The following is a 14,190-nucleotide window of genomic DNA, read 5'->3' as shown; positions in this document are numbered from 1 at the left end:
TTGACTCTTGCTGATTATTCATCATACAAGAGTAAAATAAATGGTTTTCTAGATCATCATTTTTAGTATGGTGGGCCTGTTTTTTCTCTTTAAACCTGCAATCTTTTGGGGCATGAACATAATTTTTGTATTTTTTTTTACATTTGAAATAGCAATCTTGAAGTGAATTGTTATCCTTCTTGCAAATAAAAGAACCATTATTTTGCTTTTTACCTCTTTCCTCTTCTATATGATTTACCTCCTCTACATCGTCTTCCATTATTTTGATATCCTCTTCTTCTACATTGAGATGACCCTTCTTTTGGAGTTTCTTTTTCACCATCATTCTTTTTCTTTCTTCCAATGGTGAATTTGGACTGATAAGCTTGCTCCAAAGAAGAATTAGTAAACTCCTCTAAACCTTTTTTACAGTTTATTTATCTGAAATAACATCTTCATATGTCCTAATTTGATTTACAATACCGACAACTCTAGAGAAAAGAAAACTTTCTTGAATAGATTCATTTTCTTTTATCATAAGATTACTAGAATCTCTCCAAAGAGTTTGAAGTTTTATGGGTTTTACCTTTTCAGTGCCTTGAAATTCCTTCTTGAGAATATCCTATGCTTCCTTTGAACTCTTGACAGTCATGGTTCTTGGGAAGACTATTTTTCTTATTGCTTGTTGAACATGATATAAATCTCTAGCATCATCCTTGTTATTTTCTTTGTACTCCTTGTCTTTAGCCCCATGTGCAGTTGTTCACAGATTTGTGGCTCTTCATATCCTTCTTCTATTAACTCCCAAATCTCTTTGGAGATGAAAAAGGTTTTTATTTATGTGCTCCAATAATCATAGTTTTCTTTGCCCAAAATAGAAGAAAATGGAAATTTTTTGAAAGGATCCAAAATAAAGCTATTAGTTTCAAATCTGATATTGAAAGTTTGTTGGAACAATGAAAGTGTGGTGGGAATAATGAAAGAAAAGACATAATATAATCTTGTTGAAGCTAGAAAAGTTGGAGATAGAATAAAGAAAAAAGATTAAGGAAAATTACAAAAATTATGTTACGTTATTTGAACTTGCCAGATGTATCTAAATTATAATATTTAGCATATATATTGCTCGATTTATAAACCGATAATACTACACAATACAGTACCATAAGATACATTATAATATTTCAACTCGCATGCCTTATATGCTAATTATGGGCCCCAAATGAAATGAATTTAACATTTTGTCATAATATCGGACATTTTTCACATCCACCTCCCCCTACCCTTCCCGGTCTTAATTTCCGTTGAAATTCTTCATTCTGTCGCTTTAGGTCACATAACTCCTGGACAATTCTTGTCATTTCCACTGCTGATTTTTCTCGATCCATTCGTGCTTCTTGTAATGCATTGGATAGTGCAATTCTTTCTCGTTCCCGTTGTTCTTGAAGATAAGAAATTGTAGTCGTGAACCTCGACTCAACCTGCATGCAATATAAAAACATCAAGATGTCATTTCATATAATTTAAGGTGGGGCCATGACAACAAATCAAAGAATTATTGGGATCTGTTCCTTACACAGGGCGCCCCATAACGACTTTACATGCAGATCTCACGGTGCATTAGGAACATCTCCCCGTATGCATGGTGCGTGGGATGTACCTGTGAGGGCGGTGTGAGGCGCAATGTGTGAGGAGCAGATCCGGTCTCCAAATCAAAGGCTTTGGTTCAGTTGTTTCAGTGCAAATGTGGGTTGGGTAATTAATAATAAAGATAAAAACAGTGTTGTATGATTTGGATTAGGGACCTGGTCCAATGACTTTTCTGGGTAGGGGTAGTGCAACTCGGATTGTTCCGGGTTACCATTTTACTCTAACTCAGGCTAGGCCCTTCAGAATTGGTTCATTCAAATTTTGATAAAAGCACAACCCAAGACGGCCCAAGCTGCACTCCTATTTCCGGGTCCCAGTCGTTGTAGTTAAACAACCTTGGTTTGAACAGACTAACTGCCCGGCTAATTAATTTTACCAGGCTCAGTTTGGAAGGAGTACAAATACATACACAAAATGATACAGAATACAAGGATTTGCACTCTACGTATTTGTATTTGTATTTGTAATCCTTCGTTGGACTGGTTTTGGGTTACATCCATCCAAATCAAAATCAATTTAGACAGATTGGACGGACCAATAAGATATATTGAATTGAAGCAATCCAGACTTAATGGTTCAAAATACTTAATATTGGATTGAATTGGACTTAATCCATCCATATTAGAATTAATTATATTGAATTGGATCAGATTGAACCAACATCCGGTCCATTGAAGAAAAAAATAAAAGATAATAATTCATGTATCAATATACCAGGTTTGAGTTGGAACTAATCTAAATTAAACCCAATTTGAACAGATTGAATAATCCAAACATTAAATTAGGCTGATCCAAAATGGTCTAAATTATTTATTGGATTGGATTGAACCTAATTCATCTGTAATGAAATCATCTTAATTGGACCCATCGAATTGCACCAGATCCAGTCCAGTTGACGCCCCTATATCTTTACTTAATTTCCAGCAATGATCCAAGTAATTGCAAATCAATGAACACTTAAGGATCGAATTTTACCATTTGCGTTACTTGTTTGAGTTGTTCATCATATGCCTTCTGCATCTTCTCTTGCATCATTAATATCTCCCTTTCATTTAACCCTTTCGACTTGGCTTCTTCCAGTTGCATACGTTGCCATTGCATTTCTCTCTGTCAAACAAACATTGCTTGCATTATACAATTTTCATGCATGATTGAATGATAATCAATTTCACAAACTAGGGAGATCTGGGGGCTGTTTGGTAGCATTTCCATTTCAAGCATAAAGATTGCCAAATCAGCGTCACATGGATGTTTTGAGTTTAATGGTCAATTTTCTGTTCGGTTTGAGACTGTTTTCAGTCAAAACAACCACTTTATATGGAAATCCGTGCAATGGATTATGGATTTTTCAATAAACATCAATTTGACATCTCCCTGCACTAAAAGGCAATGTCTCAACACGATGACTAATGTGGTGCTGACATGCAAGAATGCAAGAACAAACAGTTATCACCAAACAGTACTCAAATTTATAGTGGTAGTGTTTGTGTTTCAAGTATAAATGGTGTTTCAATTTAAAACATTGAAGGTTGAAAAGCCAATAGTACCAAACACAGCCCTAATATCTTTACCTGCAATTTAGTATGAAGCTCATTTGTATATGGCTGTCCACCATTATCACTAACGACCTTGTTCACAAGGGAGATCAATTTGCACACTTGCAAATCCCGTTTATTTTGATCCTTAGTCTTGTTATCAAAGAGTACTATTCGATGTTTGCATTGTTGAAGAATTTCCTGCATCAGAGAACAAGACAATGAACATTTCGATATATTCAAATAAGATAAATGTTGTAATGTTCTTCACTAGCTATTGTCATGGTTCACATGTGTAAGATCTCTTTGAAGTTGATGATGACACAATTTGAGAGAGAGAGAGAAAGAATGGTGTTGCTATCAAAAGAAAGAAAGAGGACTCATCCTCAAAAGCACAAACTCCAATAAAAATAGAAAAAAGCAATTCTCTACTTCTTCTTAAGGCTATATTTTAATGCAGCACACTAATAACTCTTTTAAGGCTATATTTGGTTTGAAGGAAAATGTAAGGAAAGATAGAAAAATTTTTACAAAAGCTTGTATAGATTTTCTTACCTTTCCCTTCCTTTCCCTATTTATTCCTTCAAACCAAACAGACTTAAGGTAAATGGTAGTAGGGAACAGGACTCGAATCCGCATCTCGGCTGAGACTACCCAGCTAATTAGCGTAGCAACTGACCCACCATATGGTTCAGCGCAAGCGTAATGGAGAAACAAGGAAATATCTGGTAATAAAATCTAAAGGAGGCATGACAGGTGCTGACATAACTTGCATGGAACAACAAATACCAAAATTGTTATCGAGCAAAAAATCAAAGGCAAGACCGTGCCAGGAGAAACACAAGATCCAGATTTATTAACCCTAGACAATACATGACCATTGAGCCATTCCAACCACCAAACCCAAAGTGAGTGTGGGTTCAAAAAAGTGTTTCAAGTGAGAATAAAATGACTGAAGGCAATGGTCTGAAAGGTAGAGACTGTTGGGAAATGGGGTCACTGAAATTTCGAGGAGAAGCTCTGAGGCGTATGGGCAAATGCTTGATTCACGCTCCTTAAATAATTTTAAAGAATCATGGAGCAAAGTGCGAGCAAAATGCGTCTCTAAAACACCTCATTGCGCCACATACGTGCGCACGCGTTGCACAATAACAAGTCTCCGTAATCTCCTCTTTATATCTAAGGAGTGTAAATAAGCTCCTATTAAAAAACCCAAAATAATTCTTATAATTTTCCAATGTGAGATAAGTTAAAAACTGGTTTTAATAAGAGAAAAAGCTATTTTTCAAAACATGTGTGCATGAATGTTTTTTCTGATAATTTCAATGAGGATAATGAATTTGAAGGAGGAGAAGATGATTTTGATGGAGAGGGTTTGGATGGCGATGATAGCATGGAGGAGGAATGGGAGGGTCATTACATGCAAGATGAAGGGATTAATTTCAATAGTACTGTGAATTTACAGAATTCAGAGGTTAAAAAGAATGAGGTGCAAGATGATTCCGATGCTAGAGACAATATGGGTCTGAAAATTCTGAAAATTACTCATGAAGATCCTAATATGGAATGTTAGAGGGGTAGACAGACCCTTTTGAGAGGTCAAGTTTGTGAGCTATCTAAGGCTCATAACCTTGACATTTGTTTTTTGATGGAAACTAGAGTAGATTCAGATGGAACTAAGAAAATTATTAAATCTTTGCCTTCATGTACCTTCTTCTTAATAATAAGCTCTCCTCAAAGAAGAATTTGATTTCAAAAGGGTTTCATATTGATGGTTCTTGTAGTGTTTGTGGTGAAGAGGAAGATTCTGATGACACCTTTGTTAGGTGTATTGTCCCCTTTTGGAAGAAAAAGTTTATTTTGCTATTATGGTAGATATGGAAAAACCGAAACGACTGTGTTTTCCCCCTCCTATTATAATTGATAGAGCTTGGCATACATTTATGGAAATCCAATCTTGTATGGAGCTTGATGCGAATGACTTCGAGGGTATATCTATTATCCCTATCAGATGGGAAAGCCCTAAAATGGGATCAAGCGTACTTGTACCATTGCTTGCATAGCTAGAAATTATGTAGGTCAAGTTCTTGACCTTAAATTCTACATAATTGGTGTTACCACTATTAATGTGGCTGAAGCTTTGGTTGCATGGAAAGCCCACAATATGACCCTCAACTTTTCAAGAAATAACATCACTATTGAGGGTGATTCAAAACTTGTGATTGACTATCTAAAGATACAAATTGAACCATCGTCGAGATTGAAATCGATCGTTGAGGATTGCAGGTTGATGTTTGAGAGGCTAGAGGGCAAAGTGGAGTATTGTCATATGTACTTTTAGAGAAGGCAACATTGTGGTAGATTGGTTAGCTAATTTTTCTCATTCCTATGTTGTAACTAATTCTGTCATTCCTAGATTTGTAAGTGTCATTAGCTGTTTTGATTTCTGGGGACGTGCTATCCCCCATTCTGTGTAGCCCCTTTTCTTGATCTATCAAAAAAAATTATTTATTTTATTTTATTTTTATTTTTTATGTTGATGGCAATATTGGATTGACCTATTGACCCAGAAGGGAAAATGGTTCAAGCTCTAGGCAGGGTTTAAAAGCACTTCCTTTCATGCGTTAATGTTCATGGATCTCATTCAACCATCTATGTAGATATAAATTTTCTTATTTTGAATTCTTTTTTTTGTCTTTTTGAATATTAGGTCCATCCCTACGACACTGGAGAATTGATACCATAATAATTAATTAATAAAATTAATCTAAGGTCCACCTTCAGATACTACATTTACAGATAAGACAAGAATGTATAGGAGTCCAGATTTGTTCCTCACAGAACACGCCTCACAACAACCTAACAGCATGTTGCAACCTGCATGGGATATCTCCCATGTCGTGGTGTGAGGTGCATTCTGTGAGAAGCAAATCCTAGGGATAAACCAAATATGAAGACTAGGAAAGATTGATAATACAGGTTAAGCATTACCTGGAAAGGCTTAGGGCATTCAGCCAAGTAATCTTGTAATGCCTCATCATCATCTTCATCAAATGAATCACCACCAGTAAAAACAATAATTATGTGGTCTGTAATTGCTTGCCCAAAAATTCCTTTTATGATTTCCATTCCAGCTTCTTCCTCTTTTGAGAAACGGGTGGAAGTGGAAAATACCATAAGCATTGCATGGATCCCATTCTTTGCTAGATCAATACACTTAACGATCTCCTTTTTAATATATTCAACATCAAGTGCAAAGTCAAATAGCCCTGCAACCACTTGTCAGTGTTAGGGTTTATGTTCAAGAGAAGCCCAAAATAATTAAAAGAGAGAATAGGGTCAAGAATATATATATATATATATATATATTTTAAGTTTTGTTTATTTATTTTTTTAAAACCGGTTTAGAAGGGTTGGTTTAAGGCCCAGCTACTCTTTGAACCGGTGACTGACCCGATATAACCTCTGGAGGGGTGTATTGGTAAGCCATCGGCATGGTACGTATCGGCCTGTATCGATACTTTGAACCTTATATGAATGTATGTATATATGTATTTTTATGGAATAAGTAAATTAGATGAAACAAACCACTAATTATTACAATCCTATTAGCAACTAAAGTAAATTAAGCAAAGTAGAAAAAGGGGTAGTCAGCAAAAAGAAGCCCACCAGGAGTGTCAATGACATTCACAGTTCGGCCATCTTGTAGAATAGATGATTGCAGCTCAGTTGTCCTTGTAACTGAATTAGAACTGCGTTTTGCTTTGAAGGCATTCGTTTTAAGAATGCTATTGGCAGTTGAACTTTTGCCATTACCAGTGCGCCCAAGTAAAACCATGGTAACATCGTTGGATGAAGCCATCTGCATGCACAAAACAGTAGAAAAATTTATGTATTAATCTAATGCAGCAATAATGGAGGTCTAAAATTGCTTTAATTTTCAAAGAATTCTACGTAGGTCACCGGCCCAGCCTAAAATTTTGATCGTAATAGGGGATGGTTAAATGGTCCGATCATCCAGTCTGAAGTCGGTTTGAACAGTTTTGGATTTCAAAACCAGACCTGGAATGATGATCGGTTCCTGAGTCAACTGGTCCAATCATCCAATCCAGTCCAGTTTTCAAAATCATGCTATATAAGTACAAATCCTATCTCAGATTCTCAATTGAAAGAGGACTACGTATTCTTTTCGTGACAGATTAAACAACAGATTTATAAACTGCCCAACAAGCAATACAAAAGATGCAATCAGACCTCAAAAGTCTGTGACCCATAAGACCTCCACATAGGATTCAATGGCACGTTCAGCAAGGTGCCAATCAGCAGGTCTCCTGCTAGTCGTAGCGGAGACTTGGGATCGAATCCCACTTGCACCTGGGTTGAGGGGTTATGGGTTGGGGAATGAACAATCCCATTGTGTAGCCCATTAAAATAAATAAATAAATAAAATAAAAACAAAAACAAAAACTTTAACACCACCAAGGGAAATTCATTGAAGTTAACCATCTAGGGTTAAGCAAAAGAGAAACAAACCTGCAGAGATTGTTAGTTGAGGAACTATGGAACGATTTTGAGTAAGGATGGAAAGTTTAACTTCAGAAACCAAAGGGTTCTGCTGGTTCTATTTGTTTCAAAAATTCATAAACACAATCCAAATTTATAAGGGGTAGTGGATGCTCACTGAAGGGTGAGTGGAGTAATACTTGATTCCATTGCATTATTTGGATGCTAACTGCTCTTAGATTGTATATGGAGAATTGGTTTGAATGGACATGCATGATATAAGAGTTCACATCTCCGCCCCACAACGCTCCACAGCACATTCCGCTGTATATTGAGAGCATCTCCCGATGATGACATCATTGGTTCTGGTACATCATCGGGAGATGTTCCAAATACATGACAAGAATGTGATGTCAGGATGTGGTCTCATGATATATACGCATTGGAGTGAAAGGCAAATATGAATCTATAAGCAAGATATTACTTTGATGCCTCTAAGTAATCATCTTTTAAGAATTATCATTGTGTTTTTACCAGTAATTGAGATTTAATTTTTTGTTTTAGTAAATTTAGTACTGCAAATGGATTGGACTTAAATCAGATTCGTTTAATTCGGGTTTAGATATATATCCATTTGGGGACCATGTGACAACAGCTGAAATGGATGAACTGAAAAAGTTTATTGCTTTGCCTTTTAGGCTCAGCTTGGGAAGAGTATACTACACCGTTGAATATATATATTTTTATTTAATATTTTTATCCATTATAAGACAAAGCAATAAGTCATTCCTTTCAACAATTTCTGTTATTACCAAACGACCTCTTAGTTGATGGGATCGGATCTAAAATATGATCCGCTTATTAATCACATGGGAATTGGATATTGTGTGATCTAATCTGATGTGATTATATATAAATATATGTAAAATATTATTTTTTTAGCATTAAAAATTCTTTTAAATTAAGTGGGAATTAGGGTTCAGATAAACTTGTATTTTCTGTTTATAGTATATTTTTGGGCTGGGCACAGGCCTAGTCCTTAGTAGCTTGAACCCGCTTTGATCTTGTCCCAACTTGAGCCTGATTCGACTATATACATTCATATATACATATATAGATATATGTATACATATTTGCATAAATGCATATATACATATATAATTTTAGAATGGGTTCATTGATCAACTCGAACCCAACCCGAATTCATTAAATCATAATGCGGACTGGGCTTGGGTTGTAAAGATCGGGTTTGACTGCAAGCTCGGTCTAGGCTCAGCCTTTAGGCCCAAATCTTAGGGTTGGACCTGGGTTGACCATAAACCTGTCCCAATCCGCCTGTCTTGCACCTCTAATTCTAAGGTGGCCAGTTCCACAAAGGTCAATCAGGGCTAGTTATCTAGCTTAGTTCGGGTAGGGTAAATCTCTAGACCCTGTAATCGGCAGGGGTCAGTTAACGTTACAAGAATTTGGAACCATACCCTACCTTCCTGAGAACAGATTTAGTTAAGATGGTTTAAGACTAATTTGAGATTGGTTCCATTTGATTCTATTCAGTTTCAGGTAAAACCTACCAATTTGCTCACTCCATGTCTTATCACTTATAAAAAAAGAAAATCCTTAAAAAAATTTATTTCCTTTTTTACCTAATTTTTGTTAATGACTTGTAATGGCTATGAATTATTTAATAAACAAATGAGGGAGAAATCAGTGGAAGTAATTCTTGACCAAGTAGATGTGCGTATGAGAAAAAATTCAAAACTGATCAAGATTTTTCTTTTTTTTTTTAAGAAATAAACCGAATTCAACAATTATTTCAATTGAATTTCAACACGGAAAACAATCAATATTTATATATGATTTGAATTAGGTACTAGCTACTTGGAAACTGTAACAGGTTTGAACACCGAGGCCTTAATGTAGAAATGTGTAAATGGGCTTTGAATTTTTCAAACCATAATGTGAAAACATTTGGTTGCTTTACCTAATTTTGATGCTCAAGTTAATCACATGATTCTTTCTATCCTTTCCTTTTTTGCTTTTCCCAAATGAATAGAATATTGTTCTTTCTATCCTTCTCAAATAAAACGGAATCCTATTCTTTTATGTTTAAGCATTTATACACTTCTAAAACATAACGAATATTGGGCACCGACAGTGTGAATATAAATATATATATATTCTTGGGTAAATTACTTAAACCTCCCTTGTATTTTTTGATAATTGCTTTTGAACTTTCAGTCTTTCATCTCTTCAAAAACTTTCCTTTACATTTATATCCAATAGAGGCTGAACGGTTCGATCAGTTGGGCCGAACGACCGTATCATATCAGCGTGTGTATATATATATGTATGTATAAATATATATTTTATCTATAAATAATGTATAATTATGTTTTAGATATTATATATGTATTATTTGATATTTAATTTATGTTTTTAAATTTTTTATTTATAAAAATATTAAAAATTGAAATTTGAGACCAAAAAAGTTTTTTTTTGTAAAAATAGCAAGGGAACGCATAAATCTTGAAAAGTAACCCAAAATAAAAAAATACCACAATTGAAAATTGGAGTGCAAAGTTATGGTCTCCAGAAGTTCTGTATACATAGTATCATGGTTTTTAAAAATGACCCAAAGACCGAACCGGTCAGGGGTCCAATTATTGGGTCGGAACCAACCGTTCGACCCGAACAGTCGGCCTGTTCTGACAAAAAATAAAAAATAAAATTAAAAAAAAAACAAAAACGGTCAAAACCATTCGTACGGTTAACTGCCCGGGTTAGTGGTTTGCTGACCAAAATCAATGATTTTGGGGAAAATTGAAACTGGTCATGATGAAGGGAAATTTGGCCCGACCTCGCGATCGCCCGACACGTGGCAAAGGCAAGCAGCTCGGGACAGTAGAGCACCCAAAGCGAACATCGGAAGCAAGTCCAAACTCACTACCGAGCCCGAACTCCAGACCGCTGTACTTAGTCCAAGCTCCTCGTTAAGAGCGAGCTCCCTGTCAAAGGTCCGAGCTCCCTAAAACCCGAGCTCCCTAAAGTCCGAGCTCGGTACTAGGAGCCCGAGCTCCCTAAGTAAGAACTCGAGCTCCCTAAAACCCAAGCTCCCTAAAGTCTGAGCTCGGTACTAGGAGCCCGAGCTCCCTAAGTAAGAACCCGAGCTCCCTAAAACCCGAGCTCCCTAAAGTCTGAGCTCCCTACTAGGAGCCCGAGCTCCCTGTTAAGAGCGAGCTCCCTGTTAAGGGTCCGAGCTCCCCAAGAACCCGAGTTCCCTAAAAACCGAGTTCCCTATGTCCAAGCTCCCTATTAGGACCCCGAGCTCCCAGTTAAGAGCGAGCTCCCTACTGAGAACCCGAGCTCCCTGCAAGGAGCACGAACTATACTGGGCCCCAAGCCTCACAAAGCTGATCTGAGCTGGCCCATGGCAGCTCGGAACACTCCAAACTGAACTCAAGGCACCTCGCTCACCACTCCAACACTTCACTTCCAAAGCACCAGGCCAGCCAAACGTACCCGACACCAAGGACGTCCGTATCCAAGGGCGACGCACCTGACTGATTTGGGATCTGACGCCTAACAGCCGCATTTCAAACGGCTTCCTACCACCGCCACCTGCAATCGTTGTCACTTGCCGCAGAAACGGCTCCGACAAAAGGAATAGTGGCGGTTCTGTCCGAGCAGAGGAAATGACACCCGAACTGGCAGGAGTTCAGAAGTAATCATGCCCGACCCGACGGAGGCCTGGAAGTGAGTGCGCGAGGTGGATATAAAAGGCTTCTACCCCCCCAGGGACGAGGTATGCTAACTTTCGCGCTATCTGGTTATTCTTGCCTTTGAAGGATTCTAACTTGAGCTTCGGAGCCCTTACGTCGGGTTCTCCCCGGAGCTTCTCTTCTCCTCCCGTTTCAGGTCCCTGTTACTCAGTTCAGAGGCAAGATCATCGACAGCTAAGACCGGCCAGATTGTGCATCATCAATTGGCGCCGTCTGTGGGAACGCTTCAAAAAGCCTCCCTCCAAAACTTTCATACCCTTTCCTTCTTCTCTGAAAAACTCATTACTCATGGCCTCATCTAGCAACGCCGAACGCGGCACAGAGACAAACACCACCGGGGAACAGCTCCAAGTTCCCGTGGTGTGTGTTGGGCAGTTCACCATCCCCCTCACGGTGGATGGAATCCCCAATTTGACTACGCCACAAGCAGTGGCACCTGTAAGCCTACCTTCCGCAAGCATCCCTTTCCCTCTTCCCATCGAGACTACCTTCACTGAACCAACCACCGTCCCCCTGGCAGCTAGCCAAAATCGGTTGGACGACTTAATGCAATGCATGCGGGCAATGCAAGCCCAGATGCAGCAGTTCCAGCAACACCAGCTTCACCAGCACCAAGTGTTGCACAACCTCTCCCAATACCACTATCAGCAGCAGTTTCCCCAACTGACACCGAACCAACCACTACTTCCACCTCGCCACCCTGCCCCGAAGCCAGTAAAGGCCTCTCTGCAGGATGGGCGCCTCCACCAAGGAAAGGCCTCCAGGCCCCAGAATCCCCCAAACAGCCAGGCCTCGTCCCCAGGCCGGAGAGAAAGAAAAGTCATCCCCGCCTCGCGGCTCGCAGGCGGATCAGGAACCTCGCCCGCGAGGTCAGCACCTCGGGTCTCCAAACCGGAGTCCCCACTGGTGGGAAACTGATTCGGCGCACTGGCAGCAGCGGACTACCAGCACTCCGAGCCCATCGAGCTCGGCAACACGGAGGCCAGCAGCGCCAGCACAAGGCCCACTCAGCAGCGAAGACGCTGTCGAAGTCGATGAACCGCCACCCGCGTCTTATCCGAGCTCAGAGGCAAAGGCGAGACGAGTTCGGACGAGGTAGGAGTCACCCCGATTCTCTCAGTTCCTTCCCCCCTCGCCTCAGAACTCCTGGCAGTCCCCTTGCCTAGAGATTTCAAGCTCCCGCCCCTAGACAAGTACGACGGATCCTTCGACCCCAACGACCACGTGGACGCTTTCCAGTCCTAAATGCACCTCGCCGGGGCCAGCGAATCATGCATGTGCGTGGCCTTCACCACCACCCTCAAGGGGGTAGCCCGCACTTGGTACAGGAACCTGGCCCCCGGATCAATAAAGTGTTGGGCTCAGTTCGTGCAGGTCTTCACTGCACACTTTGTCACCAGCAAACGGTGCCCCAGAGCAGAGGAAAGCATCTTCGGAGTAGTCCAAAGGGAAGGAGAACCCATACGGGGCTACATCAAACGATTCAACGAGGCATGCTTACAGATACCTCGGTTAGACCCCGCGGTACAGCTCGCCGCAGCAAAAAGAGGGGTGACGCACAAGGAATTCAAGTGGCACATGGTAGCTAACCAGCCCGCGACCGTGGCCGAGTTCCTCAAGCTCGCGGACAAGTTCATGAGGACGAAAACGAGAAAAGAAAGAGGGACGGCGAGCCCTCTCACTCGGCCGACCGAAAAAACCCGGCCCGGGACCCAAAACCGAACCAGTCGTTCCGAGCTCCCCTGCCAGCTCGGACGGATTACACGCCACTGAACACGAGGCGGACCGAGATCCTAATGACGATCAAGGACGCCCCCTTCGTGAAATGGCCACCTCGCCTAAAGGGAAATTCGAACAAAAGAAACAAGAATTTGTATTGTAGTTTCCATAGGGACCACGGTCACAGTACCGAGCAATGTAATAACCTCCGAGACGAGATAGAGGGGCTCATCCGTCGCGGATACTTAAGAAACTTTGTACAACACAACAATAATAGCAATAAAGCGGATCAGCCGGGCGAACACTTAAAAGACGCCCCGGAGACTAGCAGCAAGCCTGCCGAACCGATGCAGTGATAGCCTCCGGCAGAAAGGCCAGTTCGGGGAACCATCCATGTAATTGTGGGAGGTTCAGTGGTGGCGGGGTGCACATCAGCGGCAACTCGGACCTCAGTTTGCGAAGCGGTCCTCGAGGAGCGGAACCCCCCGAAGAGGCCAAAGACCGAGGAGCCGATCCTCTTCACAGAAGACGACGCGCGGGGAGTCGCTACCCTCACGATGACGCACTTGTCATTAAACTCAGGATCAGCGACTTTGAAGTTAGGCGCGTGCTCGTAGATTCAGGCAGCTCGGCGGACATCCTATTCAAGTCGGCATTTGATCGGCTACAGCTGCCAAGGAGCGAACTAAAACCTGCAAGCACTCCCCTGGTGGGCTTCAGTGGGGAGGAAGTCAGGCCCCTTGGAAAGATAACGGTGCCCGTGGAAGTCGGCACGTGGCCTTGTGCGGTCAGACTCAACCACGATTTTCTGGTGGTCGCGACCCCCTCCCCATACAACGCCATAATAGGACGGCCAATCACGCATATCCTACGGGTGATGGTCTCTACCTACTATTTGGCAATGAAGTTCCCTACGGACTTCGGTGTGGGGGTAGTGCGGGGCGACCAGCTCGAGTCCCGCAAGTGCTACGTCGCCGCCCTAAAGGGCAAGTCCAAGCCGGCCAGCGACCTCGATCTGGAGCGGC

General features: G+C 40.9%; 1 protein-coding gene across 2 annotated transcripts; it reads right to left on the bottom strand.

Annotated features, from left to right (window-relative positions):
- Positions 1 to 1,072: 1,072 nt before the first annotated feature.
- LOC104601477 (immune-associated nucleotide-binding protein 9-like) lies at positions 1,073 to 7,843 on the bottom strand. Of its 2 annotated transcripts, none has more exons than XM_010264822.3 (6): positions 7,698 to 7,843; positions 6,834 to 7,026; positions 6,156 to 6,433; positions 3,201 to 3,365; positions 2,605 to 2,736; positions 1,073 to 1,460 (listed from the first exon to the last, which is right to left on the bottom strand). In XM_010264822.3, exons 2-6 carry the CDS (start codon positions 7,024 to 7,026, stop codon positions 1,224 to 1,226), a joined length of 1,005 nt encoding a protein of 334 aa, XP_010263124.1. In that variant the 5' UTR covers positions 7,698 to 7,843; the 3' UTR covers positions 1,073 to 1,223. The 2 variants fall into 2 exon arrangements, with proteins under 2 accessions (XP_010263124.1, XP_088753383.1); XM_088897257.1 differs by lacking the exon at positions 1,073 to 1,460 and adding an exon at positions 1,544 to 1,639.
- Positions 7,844 to 14,190: the final 6,347 nt, after the last annotated feature.

Source organism: Nelumbo nucifera, chromosome 2 (assembly GCF_055504915.1).
Source record: "Nelumbo nucifera cultivar China Antique chromosome 2, China Antique-T2T, whole genome shotgun sequence".
Taxonomy (NCBI): domain Eukaryota; kingdom Viridiplantae; phylum Streptophyta; class Magnoliopsida; order Proteales; family Nelumbonaceae; genus Nelumbo; species Nelumbo nucifera.
The sequence above is the reverse complement of the archived record's forward strand: the minus strand, read 5'-3'. Positions and strand labels throughout refer to the sequence as shown.